Source organism: Sinohyriopsis cumingii, chromosome 19 (genome assembly GCF_028554795.1).
Source record: "Sinohyriopsis cumingii isolate HCF-2022 chromosome 19, ASM2855479v2, whole genome shotgun sequence".
Classification (NCBI taxonomy): domain Eukaryota; kingdom Metazoa; phylum Mollusca; class Bivalvia; order Unionida; family Unionidae; genus Sinohyriopsis; species Sinohyriopsis cumingii.
Window position 1 is genome coordinate 42,313,697 of NC_142979.1, and position 25,985 is coordinate 42,339,681.

Below are 25,985 nucleotides of genomic sequence, written 5' to 3' on the forward strand. Positions count from 1 at the left end.
ATGGTTTTAACTCCTTGCCTCGGCACAAAACATTCTTTCTAGTATGTATATTATTAGTTACTGTTAAACATCTTTTTCTCTTTTACAATTTGGCCTTACATGATTAAGAATTATACTTTCTTTTTTATATTATTTACAGGAGCCCTGTGACAGAGCTGTTTGGCTGGCAGGTTGATGATAAGGAGACAGACGAAGTCATTATTACCAAATCAGAATTTGATGTTATGGCTGTTTATCAAAAGACAAAGTTAATGGCCTTATCTTTACCTAAAGGTTCTTCTGTGCTCCCTGTTGAGGTACAGTGAAATATCAATATTATTTTAATTAGAAAATCAAGTAATTCACTGCTTAGCATTAAATAAATATATATATATTCTCTTTTCTGTAACTCCTGGTAGTGATTATCTATACCTGGATTTTATGTACATACATAAGGTCTAATTTAAGATATTATAGAACATAAAATTGCATAGGATCTATAAATAGATGCTTATGTTCATCTTGACAGTTACTAAAATAATTATTAGTATCATATTTACCGTATATGTTGGGGCACCGTATTTGTTGGGAAACCATAAATTAATTTTAAAAGTAATTTTTTTTTGCACTGTATGTTCCGAGACACATTGTTTTTTTCAAGTCGTAAGTTGTGGGACACCTTTTAAATCAATCGAAAGTTATATGTCTGAAAATGCACTCCAACTGAAATTTTATTTTAAAAAAATATAAAACTACTTGAAATAAAACTCTTTAATCTACTGCAGCAGCATCACATTAACACAACCCTTCTCCTGCACACATACGATCTATTCTTTCGGTACATTAATTTTTTTTTTTAGCTTTCTCATACCGTGACAAATTGTTAGAGGCAACACATCACCTGAAGTGGAAACTGCATGGACAAAAGTCAGATTTTTTCAAATCTGCACTAGTCTTGCTAATTCTTACTGTTGACCCCCATCTTATCATTGGTCCATTCAGGAATGCGATCAAAGTACACTAGAGTTTCATCCATGTTAATGATCATATTGTCAGTGAAATGATCTGTTTCTCCTCTGGCCTTCACAAATTCATCACGTTTTTTTATTTTTTCCAAATCTTTGTGATGCTGGGTCATTGATGTTCGCGCACGAAGCACTATATTGTGCCACTTTAAAAACTTCCATTTTTTCACTTTATATTCAAAAAGTTTGAATACCAGTGTAAAGGAACCAAAGTTAGCTTCCATAACTCGGCCGTCTTTGTATATTCAAGAATAAAAAATCGGCACACTTAAAAGAATCCACAGTTGGCTTCCGGGGTTAGCTTGCTTTGCAATAAAATAACCTATGTATTGATATCCTTTATATAAAAAAAAATCCGGCATCAGAGTCCAAAGTGCATTTCCGAGGTCGGCTTGCATTGTAATAAAAATAACCTTTGTCTTTGATGTCCTGTCAGTAAGTTCAAAGAAGTTTACTGCTGGCTGCCATTTGTGTTTATTTACTACCAGGGTTTCTATTTGCTTGGCATCTGTAGTAATAATTAATACAAAGGTTCAACTGATTGCGGGTAAATAGTAATGATACTTTGTAACCCACACTGGCGAAAAGATTCTCACTTGCGCTCAAGTGAATGTGTTTTCAAATGATGATTTTTATTTGCAAGAAACTCATACAGTAGACCAGGATATAATTCAATCTTAGCTATTTTGCGTTTAACACCGTGTCATGCGGGAATGGCAGTTATCTTCAAGATATTGGTTAATTATTTCCTTCTCGTTTGCGAAATCGTTTGCTTCTTTTCTGGCCTTCACGAATTCATCACATGATTTTATTTTCTCCAGATATTCTGGGTGACACTGGGTCATCGACATCAGAGCACAAAGCACTATATTGTGTCACTTTAATTTTTTTCCCATTGTTTCAATTTTCACATTTCCCGTGAAAACAAGTGAAAAGGAACCCAAATTTGCTTCCATATCTCGGCCGTCTTTGGATATTTTGAAGAGAAAAAAATTGGCTCACTTCATTGATATTCTTTACACAAAAAAGTAACCAAAGTTGGCTTCTGAGATCGGCTTGCTTTGTAATAAAAATAACCTTTTGTCTTTGATGTCCTGTTGGTAGGTTCAGAGAAGGAGTTAACTGCTCGCTGCCAGTCGTGTTTATTCACCACCAGGGCTTCTATGTGCTTGGCATCTGTGGTTACAATTAATACAAAGGAGCATTGATGTCTGTGTAACAAGATAACCGGGTGGGATATTTCAGATTGACAACAGAACACGTTTTGACGACACAGATATATATGGTTTAATGTGGTGATTTATATGAGCAGTAGATTATGAAGATGTGTGCGTATTTATAATCCAAATATTGGATTTATTTGACATAAAACGCACAGATTCAAAGATGGAAATAAAAATACGAATAAATTAGTTCAGTAACACAAAAAACACAGGATAAATGATTCACAAATGATTCAATAATGGAAAAATGAATATAGTTCACTCAAATAGTAAACGATGTAAGCTTTTTACTCATAGTAAAAATGTATTCACTCAGGTAACGAAATTATGTTGCTAAACACAAGAACGGATATACCATCTATCTTTCCAGTCCTGAATGATACACTGGGTCTTACTAACCCAAAATTAGCATACAGCTAATAAAATACATGTATGGAGATACACTCCGTTACCCATGCACCATATCCGCTCCACAGCTCCTACGAATCAATTTCACAACTGCTACAAACTCCGGACCCTTGGAATACTATGATCACTCGGAACATTAGACCCTCCAGACACCTTGGTCCTTTGACGGCTCTACGGCTGGGTCACCTTAGTCACTCTTGAAATTAGACACTCCGGACACTAAACATTAGACACTCTGGCACCTTAAACGCTCCGGACAAACGGACGTTTCTACACTCAGACAACACCGGACACCCCGGATATTCCTACCCTCAGACAACACTGGACACCCCGGATATTCCTACCCTCAGACAACACCGGACACCCCGGATATTCCTACCCTCAGACAACACCGGACACCCCGGATATTCCTACCCTCAGACAACTGAAAATATACCCGATACAGTGTACTAAACTTGATACAGACATAATAACGTAAGGACGTCATACATGGTAAGTTATAAAGATTATATTATTATGGCAATTACAAAATGGCAGGTTCAATAGTAAACCTAACCCTGCTCGATAAGACTATAGTAAACAATTCTTTTTAAAAAAAAGTAGCTTTACATTACCAATATAAATCCTGTACTACGTTGCAACAAGAATAAAGAAAATGCACGCATTATGCTGTATAAAGAAAACTATATAACAAACATGCAAAGGTAAATATGGTAATACACTAGTTATCACTTAAGACCAAAAAATTACCTACTCCTACAGCTGGAGTTGTGCGAATCCTTTAAGCAGGCCACTTGCTGACAAAACCATTAGTATTGTAAAGACCCTTTACATGCAGTAAAGTATTTATACGTTTAGACTTTTTGTTTTGCCGTATCGAAAGCACCTTGCATGTGTGGCATAGGACGAATCGTACTCACGATTTCGAAATACAATAGACCATATACATAATCACCCTCGGGTATCGTTGTACAGCGAAAAACGAAAACCCAAGTACATGTATTTAATGAATAACATTTACACCATTCCGTGACAGTCTGCGGTTAAATAGTAAGGATACTTTTGTAACCCGAGCTGGGGAAAAGATTGTCACTTGCACTCAAGTGAAGGTGTTTTCAAATGATTTTTATTTGCAAGATACTGTCATACAGTAGACCTGGATATAATTCAGTCTTGATTATTTTGCACACAACACCGTGTCATGCGTGAATGGTGTCTTCAAGATATCGGTTGACTATTTCCCACCTCTTTGCAATTTTGTTGGCTCCAGTTTTCAGTCGGATAACATGTTCAAACCTTTGAGCACAACCACACACAATTGTTTCAGACATAATTGATACACGCTACAGTATGGAAGCCTACGCTACTTTTACAGATCTTGCGGGTATATTTTATTCTTTAATGCTCATGTTGAAAAAAGGAATAAATGATAACAACACAAGGTTTAGTTTCTTTCTTTTTATTATCAATTAAGCGTTTTATTTATCTATTTTATTGCAACACGCAGTGGGTGGGGGCAAGCACAATGCAATACAATTTGTTTTCATTTCTTAAGTCTTGGGACATATGACCAATGTGAAAAAATGTTTCAGCATAAGTTCTGGGACAGGAAAAAAAATAATTATCTTATCATGTCCCAACATATGCGGTGAATACGGTAAATATGTTTGTGAATTTCTAGCTTTTTCCCATTGGGCAGGTCAGTCGTATGGTATCTTAGAAGAATTTAGTCAACTCCCATTGGCTGGGTTAAATCATGTGAGGTCATTGATGTTGGAAATTTGTGATTTGCATGTAGTTAGTAGTAATAATATCCATGTTTTGGCTTCTTGCCTGAATAAAAGTAGCTCAGCATTGAGGAAAAGCTGTATATAGACTGCATAGAGGATGTGGCAAAGCTAAATCAGGGCTGTATGGAGGATGTGGCAAAGCTAAATCAGGGCTGTATGGAGGATGTGGTATAGCTAAATCAGTTTTGTATTGAGGATGTGGCAAAGCTAAATCAGGGCTGTATGGAGGATGTGGCAAAGCTAAATCAGGGCTGTATGGACGATGTGGTAAAGCCATATCAGGGCTGTATGGACGATGTGGTAAACCTAAATCAGACCTGGATGGAGAATGTGGCAAAGCTAAAGCAGGGCTGTATGGAGGATTTGGAGCTAAATCAGGGCTGCATGGAGGATGTGGCAAAGCTAAATCAGGGCTGTATGGACGATGTGGCAAAGCTGAATCAGGGCTGTATGGAGGATGTGGTATAGCTAAATCAGGGTTGTATTGAGGATGTGGCAAAGCTAAGTCAGGGCTGTATGGAGGATGTGGTATAGCTAAATCAGGGTTGTATTGAGGATGTGGCAAAGCTAAATCAGGGCTGTATGGAGGATGTGGCAAAGCTAAATCGGGGCTGTATGGACGATGTGGCAAAGCCAAATCAGGGCTGTATGGACGATGTGGCAAACCTAAATCAGACCTGGATGGAGAATATGGCAAAGCTAAAGCGGGGCTGTACGGAGGATTTGGAGCTAAATCAGGGCTGCATGGAGGATGTGGCAAAGCTAAATCAGGGCTGTATGGAGGATGTGGCAAAGCCAAATCAGGGCTGTATGGAGGATGTGGTATAGCTAAATCAGGGTTGTATTGAGGATGTGGCAAAGCTAAATCAGGGCTGTATGGAGGATGTGGCAAAGCTAAATCAGGGCTGTATGGACGATGTGGCAAAGCTAAATCGGGGCTGTATGGACGGTGTGGCAAACCTAAATCAGACCTGTATGGATAATGTGGCAAAGCTAAAGTGGGGCTGTATGGAGGATTTGGAGCTTAATAGGGCTGCATGGAGGATGTGGCAAAGCTAAATCAGGGCTGTGTGGAGGATGTGGCAAAGCTTGGATGTTGTGCTCCTTCTGAACATCTATCATGACACCTGATATATGCATTGTTGTGTTGTCATGATTTAGATAGATACCGGCGGTTCTGTAGTGTTCCACAGCTTTTGGCAACACATGGGCAGTATAGAAATGTATCCTGGCTATGAGTATACATCCTTGCAAGCACAGCATCACCATACTAAAGAATAAATCAATTAAGCTACATCAACTACTTGGTTGCTTTCATCTTCACTCGGGATGGGTATGTGAGTACATGTATTGACAAATACAAAAAAAAAATGAGTAAATACATACAGGTGAAGTACTGACAACTTCATTTATTGTTTCTCTTTAATGTTTCAGAATTATTTCAGAATTATTATAAGCATGTTGCTTTGCAAATCACATGCCATGATTGATGAGTGAAGAAAATGTTTCCTTGTAATATTTATAACAATGCCCTTTATCTTGCATTCAGAGTTTGCCATCTTTGGAGAGGTTTGCGAAGATAACTTTGTGGTTTGGAAATGATGTGAAAGCATGGGAGTCCTCCAAACAGTTTGTCAAGAAGCTAAATGAACAACGCTGTTACGTTTTCTGGTAAAATAACTTTGCTTTGTTTAAGCAACTTTTGTGCCTAAATGGCACAAAAGTCGTTTCAATTATTCACATGTATGAATTAACCAAATGATTATAAACTTACTGTAAGATTTTTGTCAAGTTCACCTGGCTGAAAGCTTGATATAGAAAATCTTTATGGTATCCATGTATGTGTGTGTGTGTGTGTATATCAGGTCATGTGTTTGTATATCCATGTGTGTGTCTTTATCAGGCCACGTGTGTGTATATCCATGTGTGTGTCTGTGTCATTCCGTGTTTGTATGTCCATGTTTGTCTTTATATCAGGCCATATGTTTGTCCATGTGTGTGTCTGTATATCAGGCCATATGTTTGTCCATGTGTGTGTCTGACTCATTCCATATGTTCGTTTTTTCATGTGTGTCTGTATATCAGGTCATATGTTTGTATGTCCATGTGTGTGTTTGACAGTCATTCCATATGTTTGTATGTTCATGTGTGTGTTGGACTGTCATTCCATGTTTTTATGTCTGTGTGTGTGTCAAACTGTCATTCCATGTTTGTATCTGCATGTGTGTGCCTGTCATTCCATATGTTGTATGCCCATGGGTTTTCTGACTGTATCATTCCATGTTTTTCTGTCTGCATGTCCATGTGTGTCTAGCTATATCATTCCATATGCTGTCTGTCTTTATATCCATGTGTGGTGACTATATCATTCCATATGTTCTTTGGGGCCCTGAGTGGTCGAGTGGTCTAAAGCACTCTCTGTTATGGATCACTGCCATCCCACCTCTGTCTGTATGGGTTTCAGTCTAGGATTTGGCCAATGTGGGTATGTGAGAAAACAGTAGCATCTCGTGGGTCAGTGGTTCTTCCCAGGGTTTTCCCACGTACTTCCTCCATCATTCCTGCAGGTCCTGGAAGCCTGGAAAAGTTTTGGAATTTAAAAATAAGTTTCAGGGGCCTTGAAAAGTTATGGCATTTCTCAAAACCTTGCAAAGTTTTGGAAAACTCATGGATTTTTTTTGCATTGGACTTATTCAGAGCACCAATTAAACAGATTTGTTTTGGAACACAAAACAAGTACAATCAATGAATGGTGACAATGCAAGATATTGTAGTCCTTGATTTTTTTGAAACAGCTCTGGATTTTTTTTTTAAAAGTCATGGAATTTGTTATTGTTAAGTCTGCCATTCACTGTACTCCAGTAGAGTCCAAAAGTCACTGAACCCAACTGGAAGCCTGGCAGGTATAAATGTTTATCACATTAGGCATCTTACCTTTAGGATCAAATCATGGTGTTGTATGTTTAATTTTTTTTGTATTTGTGATTATTTCACAATTAGCTTCTAGGAACCCCGGAAAAGTTAATTGTATTGGATACCTTGACTCACAGACGTTCATTTCTTTTAAACAGCTTTATAAGGTTAACTCAAAATCACCTCAGAGGTAAAAAAAATAATTTTTCATTATGCAGGAAGAAGTTTTGTTTAGTGTAAGGTTATCTGTGGATTGACAAGAATAGTTGTCATGCACCTCAAAGTTACACCTATTGTTATACCATGTAATGTTAGTATTTGAATTTTTGAGCATTTGATATCCTAAATATGTAATCAGGTTATAAAATACATACATGCCAGCCATTACGCTTTTGGCATAATCATTACGCTTTTTTCCACTAAATTACACCTTACGTGTAACTGTATTTTTTATTGTGCATTTTTGGTATATCCCCCTCCAAACAAATGTGTAATTTGTTTTCTCATTTTTATTAACATCCCATTAATCCCACAGACTATTCATAAAAAGATGGCTTCTTTGTAACTACGACATAAGAGTACACTTGTCCGAAGACTTGCATGCACTTTCCTAACAGTATTATGTTCTGTTTATATCAGTTGCCCTACTTCAAGAATCATGCTGGTTTCTACTTTTAACTTTTGACCTCAGTTTCTTTTTATAGCAGCTGTATGGCTTAGTTAGGAGAAAACAGACTGGTTTTCTAACTTTTTGTTCTAATTCAGAACAGAACCAGACTGTAGGTATTTGATGCTAAAAGTCGTCGGATTTATTTTAGTTGATGCATGTTAGAACAAAAATATTTTTCAAATAATTTCACACATGGATTTGGAAAAGATGAGAAACCTATTCAGAGATGAATACATGAATTACACAATACAGCATTCCATTCTAGGAATCTTCATGCCCCTTGCAGGCTGCGTGGAAAGGATTTTAATATTGGTCATGGTGGTAAAACAAGAAACCATGAATTAGCTCATTTACTAACTCCATTACTGAGGTAACTTCTTTTTATACAGCAGAACTAAATTGTGGACACGAATTTTATAAATGCCAATACATTATCTACCAAGTTCTTAATAAAAACACAGACAGCCTCTAGCGGTAGAAGACTACATTGGTCCTTTGTTCAGACGGATGTTTCCTGATTCCAAAATTACAGAAAATATGCATGTGCAAGAACAAAATCATCTAATATTGTTAGGTGTTCAGCAGAAGATACTTCATTTAAAATTGCAGAAGCCATGAAAATTGGGCCGTTTAGTATTGCAACAGACAGGAGTAGTGATTGTGACAAAATGTTTTACCCAGTCTGTGTAAGAGACTTTGACAATGAAAAGAGTGGAGTAAGAGTGCTCTTCTTTCATTATCAGAATTAACAGTAGATTACACTGGAGAAAACTTTTTATTTATTTGCTTGATAATACTTTGAATAAACTTAAGTTGGCATAATTGTATGGGGTTTTAAGCTGATACTGCATCAGTGATGACTGGAATTCATAAAGGAGTTGCATTCTATATTTTGAAAAATGTCTCCATCATTGTACATATCAGGCTGTCTCTGTCATATGATGCACCATGTTGCAGGAAAAGCTGCTGATAAATTAGAAGAACTCCTGAAGTATCAAGTTGGTACTCCACTCTACCTGACAATGTACTTCATGTGGATACAGTTGATTTTTTCATCTTATTTCCCAGCTAAAAGACACAATGACTATAAGATATAAATTTCCTCTTCATTGTCAGGTTATGAAAGGAATATTGGCTCTTTACCATTCTAATGCTGACTGTGGGAGATTGTTCAATATTGTTAACAAAAATAAAACTGAATTCAGATCCAGGCGCTCTAACCTGCACTTAGTGCAAAACATTCATAATCTCAGCTGGTACATAGTGTTTTGAAATGTAATATGAGAGTCAGTTGCTTTTTAAAGCTCAAAGTGTTATATATGAAACTTGAAGCAGTAACTGATGTTAAAATTTCAGAGGGATAAATAAATCATTTTGTATATATGCTCATTGAATTTTTATCATGTTATATGTAGATTACTCTTTTTCTGTTTGGATTACTCTTTTTGTCCACTTGGATTACACTTTTTCCTCGCCAATGGTTGGCATGTATGTAAAATGCCATTTTTATGGCAACATGAGATAAAGTTCACATTTGCTACAGTTCTCATTATTGCATTTTTACAGGCAGAATGGAGAGACACCAGTACCACTCCAAGCTCTCCAGGAAAAAATCAGTCTAATCAAACTTCTAAAAAAATCGAAGCCAGCCTACTATAAGTCCATTGTGTCCTTCACTCAGATGAGAAATGAAGTATTTGCAGAGTTTACCCACTTTCAGCAGGCAGCTGGAGTTAAGGTAGGCATGTTTGTCAGTGATCAGTGTAATCCAGCTAGTAACCAAACTTCACAATGTAGTTTCTTTTTTTTAATAAAAACAAAGAACTTTTGTGTGGGTTGGGTACTTACTTTCATGGATTTGTCATTTTACAAAAGAAAATATGATATTGGTTGATGATGTATCGATCTCTATATGAGATTCTACTGTCATTCAGTCATTCATATTTATGAACCGATAAGCTTGACCCCTACTGCAGTCATTAGGTTGATTAGGTAATTTATCAATTGAGAACACTTGGGATATATGTGGAGATCTGAATAGAAAACACTCCAACATTCATTTTCATGTTTGTTAAAGCAAACAAGCCAATCATAACTAATTTGATCAAGGATTATGATTAAATACTGCAGTCACTTTATGTACTCGCTTATAAGTTGAGTCCAACTGCAGACAACATAGACCCTGATCTGCCATCACATAATGTGCTATCAGATCTGGGTCTGTACAGTTTGTGTGGAGTATTCAGTTTAACAAACATTATCAGTCCTGATTTGCCAGCACATTATGCTATGGCAGATCAGGGTTTATGATGCTTGTGGTTGGACTCAACTTGTAAGCAAGTAGTATGGTAGATTTTTTTCAGTGTTCTTAAAGATTAAAGACTGCCATCAAAATACAAAGCTCATGACAGTTAGGGATATGGCACCATTGGCAGCAGCCCATGATTTTTAGGGATATCAGGTCAGTGGCAGAAAGCCATGATTTTTAGCAATATGAGGCCATTGGCAGCAAACCATGACTTTTAGGGATATGGGGTCAATGGCAGCAAACCATGATTTTTAGGGATATGGGGTCAGTGGCAAACCATGATTTGTAGCGATATGAGGCCATTGGCAGCAAACCATGATTTTCAGGGATATAGGGTCAATGGCAGCAAACCATGACTTTTAGGGATATGGGGTCAATGACAGTAAACCATGATTTTTAGGGATATGGGGCCAATGGTAAACCATGATTTTTCAAAACAGAGCTTTCGTCTTTTTAATATATAAATAGTTTTGTCAAAGTGGAGTTTCACGTTTTTATCACAGTGTTGCCCTTATCACAGTGTTGCCAACAATTTGGTTTATAAAAGATGGAAGATTGACATAAAATCTACCATTGCAGGCGCCTATAGAGTCCTTAGCTTGCTAACCATAGTGTGATGCCTTTCACATTTTGAAAATAATTGTGGGGAAACGGTTCTGTCTCATTTTGTGCCACCTGCATGTATAGAACACATGGATTTATCTTTCAGCAGTTCTCCAAGGAGGAACTCAAATTATGCTTCCATGGTGGTATTTGGCACAGGTGATTGCATAGTTAAATCAGTGGCAGGACAGTAGAGGTGTACAATTAGATAAGGTCTCAATAGGCCTGAAAAACATTGGTCTTTCAACCACTTAATGACATCGACCTGAAATTATCTGCCCTTCATCCATTTAATGACATTGATCTGAAATTATCTGCCCTTCAACCACTTAATGAGATCAACCTGAAATTATATACCCTTCAACCACTTAATGACATTGACCTGAATGTATGTCTTTCAATCACTTAATGACATTGACCTGAAATTATCTGACCTTCAACTTCTTAATGACATTGACCTAAAAATATCTCCTCTTTAACCACTTAATGCAACTTGGATTATCTTCATGCATGACAAAGTGTCACTTAATATGGATGTGATTAAAATAAACATTGTTAAAACAGGTTTGATCTGCTGATTGTTTATTCAGCAATTACATGTATGAAATGTAATTGGTAATAGTTTGATTTTGTGTTCCATTTTTTTTAATGCAATAGCAAATAGTAATTGTAATTAATGGAATAAAATATGTAATGAAAACATTTTATTCATGAAACAAATAATGTTTGAATCAGAGATGGTAATTTCATTCACATTAATTTATTCATTATGGAACAGTGTTTAATATTAGATAGTACATGAGGCATAATGCCAAATCCTTGCCTTTGCTTGGACTTAAGAATGCAGAAGCTGGGCCTGCAGAATTACCTTCAAACTTTGCTGTCTGAACCAGCCTGGATGGTCAATTCAGGATGGGGTTTTCACTAGCATTGTTTGGTTGGTCTTAGATAAAAATGGTGCTAATCTGACATCCAGTATGGCCACCACAGCACCATCTTAAAATATTATTGGTATTCATCTTGAATGGGATTTTCATCAGAAGGCTAATTGTGAGGTCCAGTTGGTCATAAATAAAAATGGTCAGATCTGCTATCCAATATGGCCACTACAGTTGCCATTTTGAGAATCGTACCGCTGCTTCTCCTAGATGGAAAGTCATATCAGCATGGGATTTAACCAGAAGATACTGGGGCCCCAGGTGGCTGAATGGTCTAAATCTTTTGCCTTTACCGATCACTGCCATCTCACCTCTGTCCAGAGGACCCATTGCACAGGTGAAGCAGGACTTGGGGAAAATTTATTGGGCCCATTATGATGGTGTAGCAGGACTTGGAGCTATATCGGCATCCTATCAGTTGACATGGAGCTGTCATTGGATGGATGTGCCTGATTTTGGGACACTGTTTATTCATGGAACATGAGAACAAAACATCAGGCTCTTATTGTCATATAATTAAAATCCCTGAATTTATTCAAGATAATGTTTAGTTTTCTGTTTCACAGTAAACAGTTTAGCATATACCATGCTATGAAACATACATACATGTACATCATATCTGACACAGTGTAATTTATTTTTCAGTGGAAGAATTATCCCACACTAAACAAGTTGCTAAAGGGCCATCGTAGAGGAGAGCTGACAGTATTCACAGGACCTACTGGGTCAGGGAAAACCACATTTATCTCTGACTACTCGCTTGATCTCTGTATGCAGGGGGTGAGTATGCATGGGATCTACTGGGTCAGGGAAAACAAATTCATCTAGCATTACCCTCTTGCAGCAAGGGGCGTGTATTGACAGGCTTTACTGGGTAAGGGACAGCAACATTAATCTTTGATTAAACTGTTGATCTCTTTATGTAGTGGGTGATTATTCACAGGACCTGTTGGGTCATTGAAAGCCATACTTTTCATTGATTACTTTCTTGGTCTCTATACATTCTGTGAGTATTCATGGGACCTTATGGGTCATTGAAAACCATACTTTTCATTAATTACTTTCTTGGTCTCTATATAGGCTGGAGTATTCATGAGACCTAATGGGTCATTGAAAACCATACTTTTCATTGATTACTTTCTTGGTTTGTATATAGGCTGTGAGTATTCATGGGATATAATGGGTATCTCGTGTATCTTTAATTACTTTCTTGATCAATCTATGCAGGAGTGATTATTCACATGACCTGGGTCAGGGACAACCGTTTATCATGGATTACTTTCTTGATCTCTGTTCATTGGGTGAGTGTTCACAGTTGGTCATGGACAACTACATTTATTTTGGATTAATGTACAAGGTGGATGGAAATATATAACCAAAATTTTATTAAGATCCACTAAGCAGTTTTAAAGACATGACCAGTTGATTTCCAACATTGATGTCAATAATCTGGGGCAGCGGGCAGCATCCTATTTTACACAGTGTGCCCCCTTTTTGCTGGATTGATTACAAAAAGAACAAATGCGTGTCACCTGTAGGATAGTTTTATTGCTACTAGGTCACTTATTTTGCTTTGGTGGTTGTTTTTACTGCATGGTAGAAAAATAGGTTATCTATTACCAAAGCATTGGAGTAATGTTCTTTGCCCAAGGACACACCATAGTTACCAACCTGGGCTGATTTGATGGTATGATTCAAACCCCCGAGTCTTTTGATTATTCAGTTCAGCATGTTAACCACAGGGCCATCACAGCTCACATCTCCGTTAGTTGCCTCATAGTTGCCTCATAGTTGCCTCATATTGCCTCATACAGGAGGTATTTTGAGCATATTCTACATGCCCAAGTCTGCGGGGAACGTGGTTGTACCACGCCTAGTTTATTTAGCATCCCCTGTCCTGCAGTGAGCATGACTTCTCCAAAATCAATTTTGATTCATTGACCTGCTGATTCATTGTTGCAGTCAAGTTAACTTCTTAACTGTTTTTGAGGTTTGTTTAAGGTTTGTGATGATTTTTTTTTAATGCTCTGTATTTTATAGGAACAGCAGATAAGGCTGAAATGTAGTCAGGTGACCAAGACTTTTACATACATGCCTCAGACCAGCTGGAGCTGGCTGGATTACATTGGAATTTGTGTTCTATCATTTTATTACTTTAAAAATTTGGGGTTTTTTTGCATTGCATGTTGGAGTGATTAGGGACCATTTTTTTATATGTGATGCATGGGTAGATTTAATTAAGATGATCAGTCTATAAGGTCAACCAAAGCATTGACAAAATTAGTTCTAGAAGGGTTCATTCTTTAGTTCAGGCATACAAAAGTAGTTCTAGAATGGTTCATTCTTTGGTACAGGCATCCAAAAGAAGTTCTAGAATGGTTCACTTTTTAGTACAGGCATGCAAAAGGAGTTCTAGAATGGTTAATTCTTTGGTGCAGGCATCCAAAAGTAGTTCTAGAATGGTTCACTCTTTAGTACAGGTATGCAAAATTAGTTCTAGAATGGTTCACTCTTTAGTACAGGCATGCAAATGTAGTTCTAGAATGGTTCTCTCTTTAGTACAGGTATACAAAAGTAGTTCTAGAATGGTTCACTCTTTAGTACAGGCTGATATAATTTTTGGAACTAATTACTGTAGGTTACACTGAGGGATTAAAAGAATTGTTTAGGGACAGGAAAAAAGTAATTATGTTATTATGATTATCTAGACATGTTATTACAATTATATAGACATATTTGAACATCATTTTACTTGGATTATACAGCAACCTTAATTTGCTTCTATGTCATTCTTTTTTCAGGTGAATACGTTATGGGGAAGTTTTGAAATAAAGAATTCACGCCTGAATAAAATCATGCTGCAGCAGTTTGCAAAGTTGGTATCCTGTATTATTAAGATTATTAATTTGTCTCACCTGATGAGACATAGGGATTGCTTTTTCAATGACGTTATTGCTGGTGTCATAGACAAGAATGTTAAGTTTGTACATTTAACTCAATATCTCTGACAGTGTTTGTACATAAAATCAAGAACTCTGATCGCTGTATTTTTGTTGGAGGGTATTTCTCACCAAGGGCAATGTAAATCAGTGACCTGCTTTTCATATTCCAGTAATTTACATTCAGATCTAAATTTTTCTCAGTATCTCTTCCACCATTGTATGTAAAGTTATGAAACTTGATTGGTATATTCATCTGGCATGGTACTACTTGTCATGGGCAAAAGTAGGTCAAGGTGATCTACTTTTCATGCTCCTGTGATGTACATTTCTGCATTTATCTCAGTTCCTTAGACATTATTGTGTGCACAATCATGAACATTTTATGGCTTATTTTTATTAGAAATGCTATTATGTAGAGCTGCAAACATTTTGTACCACAGTATTTGTGAACATACCGCAATATGTACAATGGTATACCGCAGTTATATCAGTGACCAATAATTTCATGTACTGAGAGAGTCCCTAACACTATTTTAACAAAAAATCCATTTGTCTGTAGCTGAAAAATATCTTTGCTTTGATTTGTAGCAAAATAACAACATATTATATCGACTGCATGGGTGGCCTAAGTGGTTAGTACGTCTGCTTCGGATGCAGAAAGGTCACGGGTTTGAACCCCAGACAAGTCATACCATAAACTTATAAAAATGGTACAAGCAGCTGTCTTGCTTGGCACTGAGCATTAAGAGGTTGGTGTTAGGATTGGTCGGAATGGTGTCAGGATAATGTAACAGGGTGGGATATGATGCTGCGCCCCAGTTCTAGACATCACTATAAACTGCTACACTGCAGGCATAGTAGCGATATGACTCAAATTGTTAAAGCTACATTTATATAAAAAAATCCAAATCCAAATTCATTATATTACTTGAAAAAAAAAAAATTGTCTGGAGATAAAAGAAAATAACATAGCTCATAAGAAAATTACAGTGCCCACCCATTACCTTATAGCAAATGAATTTGCTATGTGCATATTAATTGTTGCATAAGTTGTAATCTAAAATCTGTAACTAAAGTGGAATAATTAATCTTACATTATAACTGATGTATTAGAGAGCTTTGTCATAAAAATAGAAAGTACTGACAGTGAAGCCTACAATTTATTAGCTATGCTATTGACATAATAAGCACGGAAACTTTGAGAGTGATACCAACGCTTGGGCAAGATACTTATTAATAGGGCCAGTAAACGTGAAACAGACTTGACGATTGAGAAAATATTGAGTGGACTTGAGAAATTATGTTAAATTCAAACAGCCAACAACTCCTGAAAACCTTCGGATCATTCTCAGTCATGTAAGGAATACATGTCTTTTGTCACATTATCGTATGCTAGTAAATAGCTTAAAAAAACATGGACTTTTTTATTGTTCTATAATGTGATTGTTTTTTAAAAATTGTATTTGAACCAAGTATTTAACAATCATATTTGACCACCCCAGACAATTTTGTGATGAATAAATTGTGAACTCTGCTGATGGACATTCGTTTTGTACGGATAAGGGACATTTATAGTCAATACCCCCCCCCCATGGCTAAACTGTATAGCACTGAAATAACATGAATGCTTTTGATTTCTTAAAATGTGTCCAGAAATGCAGGTATTAGCATCAGTTACTTGTATATATATAAGGGCCAGTTGAATTGTACTGCATCGTTAGGCTACATAAATACTGACTTTGGAACAGAACTATGTAAGTTGTAGGGATGGAGGGTTTTGCAATTTCAACCAAATCCACTACTATTTACTATGCATGAATTACAAAGCCATAGTTATAAGACTATGTTGTAATTACAATAGGGATTATTTCTACTTTTCTTTCCACCATCATTTTGAAAATGATTTGATTTTTTGTTGTGTATCCCTCTTTAACCATGAGAACTAATTGTCTACTCCCAAACTTGGTTGAGGAAGTGAACTAGTTGCCTGGTTTAGAGGTTACTATGAACTGTTTCCAAAAGTCCTTAGGCACTTCAGCGTCTGTTGCAATGTAGTTGCTGAGGTCAATACTCGTGTACAAGTTTTAATTACACTTTTGTTTCAGAAACTAGGACACTTTAAGTATATGACTTGGGCATTTTACAGTTGGTAGATAAATCCTGAGTGTATATAATACCATATGTGTGTATGTTGATTCCAGTGAACATGCATATCTATATCAGTAGTAGTTTGTTGCATTAATAAGTTGAGGATTACATAAGATTATTAATTTCATTTGATGTATATTATACAAGTTAAGTAATTTTGATATTTTTTCTTGGTCATGATTGAAATTGTGTGACAGTACCTTTCATAACTTGTAGCCAAACTTGTCAAAGAAAGAGTCAAGGTTTGATGACCTCCTTGTGTTCCTAGGCCTCGTGACCGCTCCGGTGGCCTAGTGGTTAGAGCATCTGCCTCATACGAGGGAGGTTGTGGGTTCGATCCCCAGCCGAGTCATGCCAGAGACTTATACTAATGGTAATAACAACTGCCTTGCTTGGCACTCAGCATTAAGAGGTTAGTGTTAGGACTGGTCAGCTTGGTGTCAGGATAATGTGACTGAGTGGGACATGATGCTACATGTCTGTGGCATGATTCCCCAGTGCTAGACATCACTATAAACTGCCACACTGCAGATATTTTAGCGATATGACTAAAAATGTTTTAAAGCTATATTAAAAATCCAAATCACACACACACACACACACCCAGCCCTCGTCTGTCTGTTCATCTGTACTTGGTACTGCCCATCTGTTCATGCAACATTTAATGGAATCACACTAAACTTCCGACATGGTGATAAAGTACGAAAGGGATATTATTTCTGGTACTATTTTTTTATAATTTTGTTAGATCCAGCCAAAAATGCAGTAAGAAAATATAGTATTACTCTTGTCTTTCCTTCTGGTTTTTAGCTCACGGCATCGACACGTACAAAGGCATAAACATATGTACAGACTTGCTGCACTGCAGCTATTCATTCTTCATAGATCCTAGGCAACAGAGGGGTTTTCATAGTACCCACTACCTTAAGAGGGGCTAAGGGAGCTAATTTTGTACATTCTCTGTTAGGTTTTTGTGTTTAGCTAAGAGCCTGGGCACACTGTAAACCTGGATTCATTAACACTGGTGAGGGGCTGTCTCATCTGGATGGGGCTGTGAATTCTACCATTTGTCATATCATATCAGGGCAATTACCCATTTACTTCTGGTTTTCACAAATACAGTCTTAATCTTAAGTTTTTGCAATACATATTTTACATCCACACAAATATGTACATAATGTACAGGCACACACAAACACACAATTTACGTACAGAGAAGATATCACTCTAAGATTTGTACATGAAGTGTTTGCATGATCCCCTGAAATAGATTTTTTAAAACCTATTTTACAAAGTGGGTCATATTTAACCCATAGAAATTTCCAGGCTCAGGACCACACTGCATATGGTCACTTACCATATTCACTCACTTAAAAGTTGAGTCCAACTGCAATCAATATTGACTTGATTTGTTTATAATGCAGTGGCAGATCAGTGTTTATTATTTGTTCAATGGATTACTCCTGAACACTGCATAGACCTAGATCTGCCATTACATTATGTGACTACAGATCTGGGTCTGTTCAGTTTGCATTTGGACACTACTTATAAGTGAGTATATGTGGTAACTGTTACCATCACTTGTGTGACATCACGTGATATTTTACAAAGGCATTTTCAAACGGTTAAAGGCAAATTAAAAATGTATTCCGATTTCTATAGCAAAGAATCTGTGCATGCTTGTTCTACCAGAATCTTCAATCTTACTTTTGTAGGAAAGACCTAACCAAGCATATGGATGAGTTTGAATATTATGCAGACAAATTTGCTGAGCTTCCAATATATTTTATGACTTTCTTTGGACAAGAAAACCATGATACTGTTCTTGAGGTAAGTAATGACAAAGTTGAATATTTTTTCAGGACTGGTGGGCCTTGTGTCAGGATATTGTGACTGGGGAGAGGCATCATGCTACATGTCTGTTGCATGATGCCTCAGTGCTAGACATCACTATAAACTGCCACTTTGCAGACATTGTAGCAATATGACTGATCTTTTTTAAAGCTACATTAAAAATCCAAATCACATGCATGCACACACACATGCAAATGCACACATTTTTTCATCTGTTACTCTTTATACACCCTCCATAAGGCAGAACATATTATGATAGCGCCTGTCCATCTGTTACCAGTTTTGTTTTAGTACAGTAGTAATTTAATTTAAATTTGTCCATCATCTAGTTTCCAAACTTTGTGGGTAGCTTGCACTTGGGGTAAAACCTTATCAGTTTGGGGGTAAGAGATTAAGGTTATTGTGGTTGAAAGGACAAAAATGGCTTCATCTCGATGTTCCTCAACATCTAGTTACCAACTTCTGCAGCTTTACTGAGTTTGTGAAAAGCTTTGGTTTAACTTTTGGAATGGGGATCTTAAAGTGAAAGTTCAGAAAATTGTCTTTCAAAGAAAATGGGGTTTTTGCAGAATAAATTTTATTCTAAAGCAAATTTATTGACCAAATTTTTTTATGATCTGCACTTATGGTAATAAAAGAAACCAAAGGTCATGGAGTGTAAAGGTCAGTGGTTACAGTTATAGTAAGTCAAATATTAAAATAATGGTTTCTTCTCATTAAGTTTAGTTAAGTCATTGAGACCCCTTGGTAAGTAATCTCCAGTCAACCAAACCATATTATTCCCTACACGGAGGACTATTAAACGCTGGGTGGGCATATATAATTTACAATGCGTATTACTCATTTTACTTTGTTCCTTATCTCACTCTTGTCTTCTTTCTAAAATGTTATGGTCATTCAGAATAAATTGTAACCTGTGACATAGTAATTGGTATCTCAGACTACCTTCAATGACACGGCGAAGATGGGAGCAGAGTATTTGACTGCAGGAATTTTTTTGTTATTATTGAATGCTAACAGTATTTAGTTGGTTTTGAATTAAATTGATGCTGATCTGACCTCCAACATGGCAGTCCAAAATGGCCATTTAACAGATTTTTTATCACTACCTCTTTCTAAAGAATAGTGGTATTGACCGGGGGGGGGGGGGGGGCAATAAAACACTTTTGGATATGCAGTAGTCCTGAATGAGAATCGTGAAGCGGATATGACTGTCAGCATATTCATGTTATTGTGAACAAGTATGAAAACTAGACCATGGGATCAAATCTCAGTTCAGTTTGCAGTTTTGCATGAATGGATACTGTGTCGGACTTGTTTATATACAAATGAAGTTTGAGTGGACTTTGTATTTAGCTGTTTTTTCAATGATTATAAGTTGATAATCAGTTTAGTAATTTAAAAAGAATATAAATTATGGATTGGACCAAACTTGTTGTGTATCTTGGCAGAATCAGAGAAGAGTTGAGTTATCCATCAAAGATATTAGATTCAAAGTGAAAACTTCCTTTGGATGATACAACTAAATTGGGAACTGAGTGATCTGCTTTCTTTAGGATTTTTGTACATTATTTATAATTAGGGCCACACTTTATAAAGCTGGCAGAGCCCTATAGTAATCCATCTGTTTGTGACAATATGATGTCAAAAGATAACTTTACCAGGATTTATTGCTCTTAATTATTAATATTTAATAATTTATTAAGATTTTATATAGCATTATATTGATGAAATCAAAAAAAGAGTTCTATTTTAAGTCGATCGCCCAAAATTTTGCTTTTGCAGCTTAACTTTCCCAAGAATTGTAGGTCAGCCAAATTTCGTATGTAGCTAAATATTTATGAGACTTTGCATAAATTCATCATCCTGAGTTCCATTACCTGAGACTTTGCATAAATTCATCATCCTGAGTTCCATTACCTGAGACTTTGCATAAATTCGTCATCCTGAGTTCCATTACCTGAGACTTTCAATAAATTCATCATCCTGAGTTCCATTACCTGAGACCTTGCGTAAATTCATCATCCTGAGTTCCATTACCTGAGACTTTGCATAAATTCATCATCCTGAGTTCCATTACCTGAGACTTTGCATAAATTCATCATCCTGAGTTCCATTACCTGAGACTTTGCATAAATTCATCATCCTGAGTTCCATTACCTGAGACTTTGCATAAATTCATCATCCTGAGTTCCATTACCTCATCTAGATGAGTTATGCCCCTGATTGCCTTTCCTCCTGACTTGTGACCACAGCGTAACCTTGCCATGTCTTCTTGGATTTCAGCGAAATTTGGTAGGTAGTTTTATATTGGTAAGACCTTGAATAAGTTGCCTCCATGCAATACTACGTCATTTTTTGGAGTTATGTCCCCTGATTGCCCATCCCATTGTAACTGTACCAAGGTTTGTTGAATTTTAATGAAATTTATTATGGGACTTTATTTTAGTGAGACTTTGTACAAGTTCAGCTTCCAATATTCCACAAGAGTTATGCTCCTAGTTGTCTGCCCTTCTAACTTGGTGTTTTGACTAACTTTTTTTTTAACCAAAGTTTGATGGCTTTCAAACTAAATTTGGTATAGGGCTTTGGCTTGATGGGACACTGATGAGTTCATTCCCAGGCATCATTTTATTAGAAGTTATACCCTCTGATTTCCTGTCCACCTGAGTTTGCTTTCTGCAGCATTACTTGAGCATTGTTGAATTTCAACCAAATTTGACATGCAACTTTATACTGACAAGACTTTGAACGAATTCAGTTCTGAGTACGTACAAGAATTATATCCCCTGTTTTGCAAGAATTATAGCGTCTGTTTGCCATCCTGCTGTCATTTTCACAGCATGATGTTGCTAAGGAATATAATATATTACACCAAAGTATATCATAAACCTTTCTATTCCAGGGCCTTCCATTAAAGTTGTAGGGTGAGGTGCCAAAGTAGGTGGGGTGTTTTGGGGACCTACCCCAATGGAAATACAGTTTTTTTTTTTAATGTAGCCAAGTGTAAAGCAACAGAAGCCAGGTAACTCATCTGGCTTCCAGCTGATTTACCTGGCTTCTGGTTGATAAGGAAAGCCCTGCATTCATGAGACCTTAACAGAGGTGGATTTCAGATGTCCATGCCATTATTTTGAATAGATGTGTCCACTGATTGCCCATTTTCCTAACTTTGATTTCTCAACACATTCTTCTGTTTAAAGCTCACTTTAGTAGATTTGTTGTGATTGGGGCCTTTTGCAATGCACCCATCACAAATAGTTGTGGGTTTTTTTGTATTGAAAGTCAGGTGTATAAATGTTAAAATGTGAATGCATATTCTTTTTGTCCTGCTTGGAAAGCAAATATCAGTCATAAAGCAGCTGTACCATTGTTTTCAACAACTGTATATAGGTCTTGTGTGAATGATTTTGCATTTACTTTTCAAACACTATTGCTGGTAGTCATGAAACTGCATAGGAACATTCAAGTTAGACAAGCTCAAAAGTAAATCTCAGTGAACTACTTAGATGAGATACAGCTCTTCATAATATTCTTGTTTTGCCATGTTATACTGTTATCTCTTTTCTTCAGACAATGAAGCATGCAGTGTATGCATATGACATAGCCCATGTGGTTGTTGACAACCTGCAGTTCATGATGGGGATAGATAGGAAAGCCGACAGGTTTCATCAGCAGGATCTCACACTTTCAGCCTTTAGAAGATTTGCAACTTCCATGAACTGCCATGTTACACTCGTCATCCACCCAAGAAAGGTTTGTGCTTGCCTAGACAAAGTCTGTAGTTTTTGTTGCTGGTTTTGTCTGACTTGTGAAGCATTTCTTGGTATAACCTTTTTTCACAAGTGACATGTCTGATATTTTGATTATGTGTGAGAGGTTTTGAAAGCTGTATAAAATATATCCTGTATATAGAAACCAATTATGGGATCAACCGAAAGTGGTCTGTTAGGCAGATGGTCTCTATATAAAGGTCATATTATTTACAATATAACTTTTCAAAAATGGAACTGATGAAATTGAACAGTTTCTTGTAATAAATATTAATTATTTATTGTCAATTTCATATAACATCCATATATTAAATGTGATAATACCTCATTACTATGCAACGTTTTATGTTGTTATTTTTCTTTGCTCATGCGTATAAACTGTGTACTTCGGACATAACGGTCACACCACAGCCCTCATTAACATATTTATATTCGTGCGCCACATGTAAACATTGGACTTGAACACTAGTGAAGAATTCTTTTTACTTTAAAGGAAAATATTGGGTGAGAAAAATAATCTATGTTGGAGTTTGGACAGAGACAAGGAAATCCCAGTCACGGGGTTACATTATATGTCTCCTCACGCAGGCAAGCCTCGTGGGGAGACAAATAATATAACCCCTTGACTGGGATTTCCTTGTCTCGGTCCAAACCCCAACATAGATTCTATATGTATTTGAAGAAGTTAATGTTTGAGGTTAAATGTGTGCTCAGTAATACTTGCTCAATCATAAAACACCCTCCCTACAGTTACATCCCCGAAAGAGCATTCACTTCCATTCCAGTAGTAACTGTTGATTGATGGGATTTGGAACCAGACCTGTGTCAAAAGGGACCACTCTCATCTGACTTCTGTTTCATCAAGCAGATGACTTTTTAGCACTTGTTGCTAAACAGGTTGAAGGATATGACTAGCACTTTTTATGTCCACCATTTTGGCAAAGCCTATTGGACATAGTACACAATTAATTTTACTATATGTTCTCTACATTTATTTCTCAGTACTGACCTTTCCACTGTGTGACAATCAATGCAAATCATATGTTAGTCTAAAATACCTTCAAAGATGACTTCACGGTGAAGTTCTTGTCAAAGGTTGACCTGCTCTTTTTTCAGATGATTGACTGTGAACATAACAGCATGTAAACAGAACACATATTTCACTTCCGGATCATCACCAAGACCTTATTACTCACTGTGCACTGTTGCCAAAATGCATACAGACAACAACACCCTGAGCTCATATTATCAAGAATAAACAGTTACCTTTAAATCCCTACCAAAAATGCATAAATAAAACTCTTCTATCACCACCAAAATGAGAGAGGAAAAAATGTTCTAAAAATAGACTAGAACTACATTCGTGGGTACTGAACTGGAAGTATTAATTGTGATGTAATTCCTGACAGGCTCGATGTTTTACGCCAATTTTACTCAAACTTTTATATTTGCATGCTATACCTATTTCAACTTTATATATGAAGTCTTTTTGAATTTCCTTGCAAACAAAACATGTGACACCTGTCAGAAAGTATGTAGTGCTGGTGTTCCACAGGGTGCAAGTTCTGGTCCAAGTGCTCTTGAGAAACCAAAACTAAATTTGCTATATCTTCCTTAACTATAGGAATTTTTCAATGCAGTAAAAACATAATTGTGATACAAGATAAGCCCTGTCTGAAAATATGTTTGAAAGTTACAAATATTGATAAATTCAATTTTAATGGCAAATTAAATAAACATTTAAATTTTGAAAACTAAATTTTATTGAAAACTTAAATTTTCCTACAAGTTTTAAAACACAGTTTGACAAATTTTAGACAGAAAAGTTGACTAATGAATGATATTTAAAACAAATGGTAGTTTGGGTCTGTATAACTGATAACATTTTCCCCAGGGGTAGTGAAGCATCATAGCTCACAGTGATTTTGGCAGCAAACCGCAATATGCCTGTCCAGATGCATATAGGTGTACACACTAAAGAAACACTGACAGGTACTATGTTCCACATTTATTGTGTCAGGTACTTAGGCAGTTGTTTCAATAACTAATAGCACATTCAGATTTAAAGTTCTAATGGGACCACTACCATGTTTTATAGCAAAAATGCATTCCATTTCAATGTCGATAACAACAAAAGGTGGCAATGGGATAGGAAAATAGTTTCTAGGGAGGTTCTACCTTACTGAAAAATGGTGCTGATCTCTCTCGTGAAAACCTAAGCCATGTCTTTGAGGTGCCATATATCAGTGTGGTGATATGAACTAATCTTGGTCACTTATGGCAGTACACTGTACATGCCCTTATGAAACCATGCTGTTACCACCAGACTACTGGATAGCTTCCAAGCTGATCCAACTCTAACACTTTGTTCCAGATACCAGGCTAGACCTGAAAAGATACAATATGTTTCACTTAATTCTAGAAAACAGTAAGATCTATGAAAATGAAGTTAAAATGTGTTAGATATGGTGATTTCAAATTAACATTAAGGTTGCAAGCATGGGGGAAAATATTAAACTTGACAGAGTGACACTCAGAAATGTGAAGCAATGGCCATGTTTTAAAGTGTTAAATTCATCCTAAAAATATATAAGGTTTCAAGAAGCACATTTAGCCATTTACAAGTTAAATAACTAATCAGGTAGACTATGTATCATAAAGTTTAAGGAAATGTTGGGGCGGTGAGGTTTGATCATTGGTGCAAACATTATTACATACCAGTATACAGGAAAGTCAAGTGACAATGTAATAAATTAGAATGTGTTACTATAAACAATCTTATTCATGAGGGAAATAACAATTTTGGATATTGCAAGTGAATACAGCCAAATGTGGTCATACAAATCAACTATAGGTACCAATAAATCCTATATCATCAGCTAAATGTGAAATTCTGATCCCCAAAACTTGTAAACAAGGATGGAAATTTGCATATGTGGGACATATACAATGTACTTGTTAAGATCAAATGTGCAAACATAATTCAAATGATCTATTTGAACATTTATATGGTATTTTTAAGAGTGTTGGTTACCAATTATTAAGCTCATTGATTGAATGGAATCAGATATCAGCTGATGTTTCAATACCGCACTCTGTCAAAGTACTAAATTGAAATATGTTACCATACATAGGCATATTCATGATGAAAATAACATTTTGGGATATTTTCAGTGCACATAGCCATAAAAGTGCCTTACAGATTCACTATAGGTACAGTGTCAGCCTATATGATGTACTGAATGTGAACTTCTGATCCCAAACATTCTAAAATGGATGGATGTTTATACATATGGGATATGTAACCATGTACAAAGTTAAATTCAAATAATTTGTTTGAATGCTTCTTATGTAATCTTTAGAGTGTCAGTTAACAAATAGTATTAGCAATTAATAATGCATAAAGCAAGA

The 25,985-nt window shown here is 36.4% G+C and overlaps 1 protein-coding gene across 1 annotated transcript in view; it reads left to right on the top strand.

Annotated features, from left to right (window-relative positions):
* Positions 1-25,985, top strand: part of LOC149775573 (twinkle mtDNA helicase-like) — a 78,974-nt gene that overhangs the window by 46,131 nt on the left and 6,858 nt on the right. Inside the window, exons 6-12 of the mRNA XM_089943695.1 lie at positions 140-296; positions 5,975-6,096; positions 9,575-9,746; positions 12,503-12,637; positions 14,659-14,732; positions 18,663-18,777; positions 22,375-22,557. Coding sequence (XP_089799821.1) covers positions 140-296; positions 5,975-6,096; positions 9,575-9,746; positions 12,503-12,637; positions 14,659-14,732; positions 18,663-18,777; positions 22,375-22,557 — 958 coding nt within the window. The remainder of the gene's footprint in view (positions 1-139; positions 297-5,974; positions 6,097-9,574; positions 9,747-12,502; positions 12,638-14,658; positions 14,733-18,662; positions 18,778-22,374; positions 22,558-25,985) is intronic.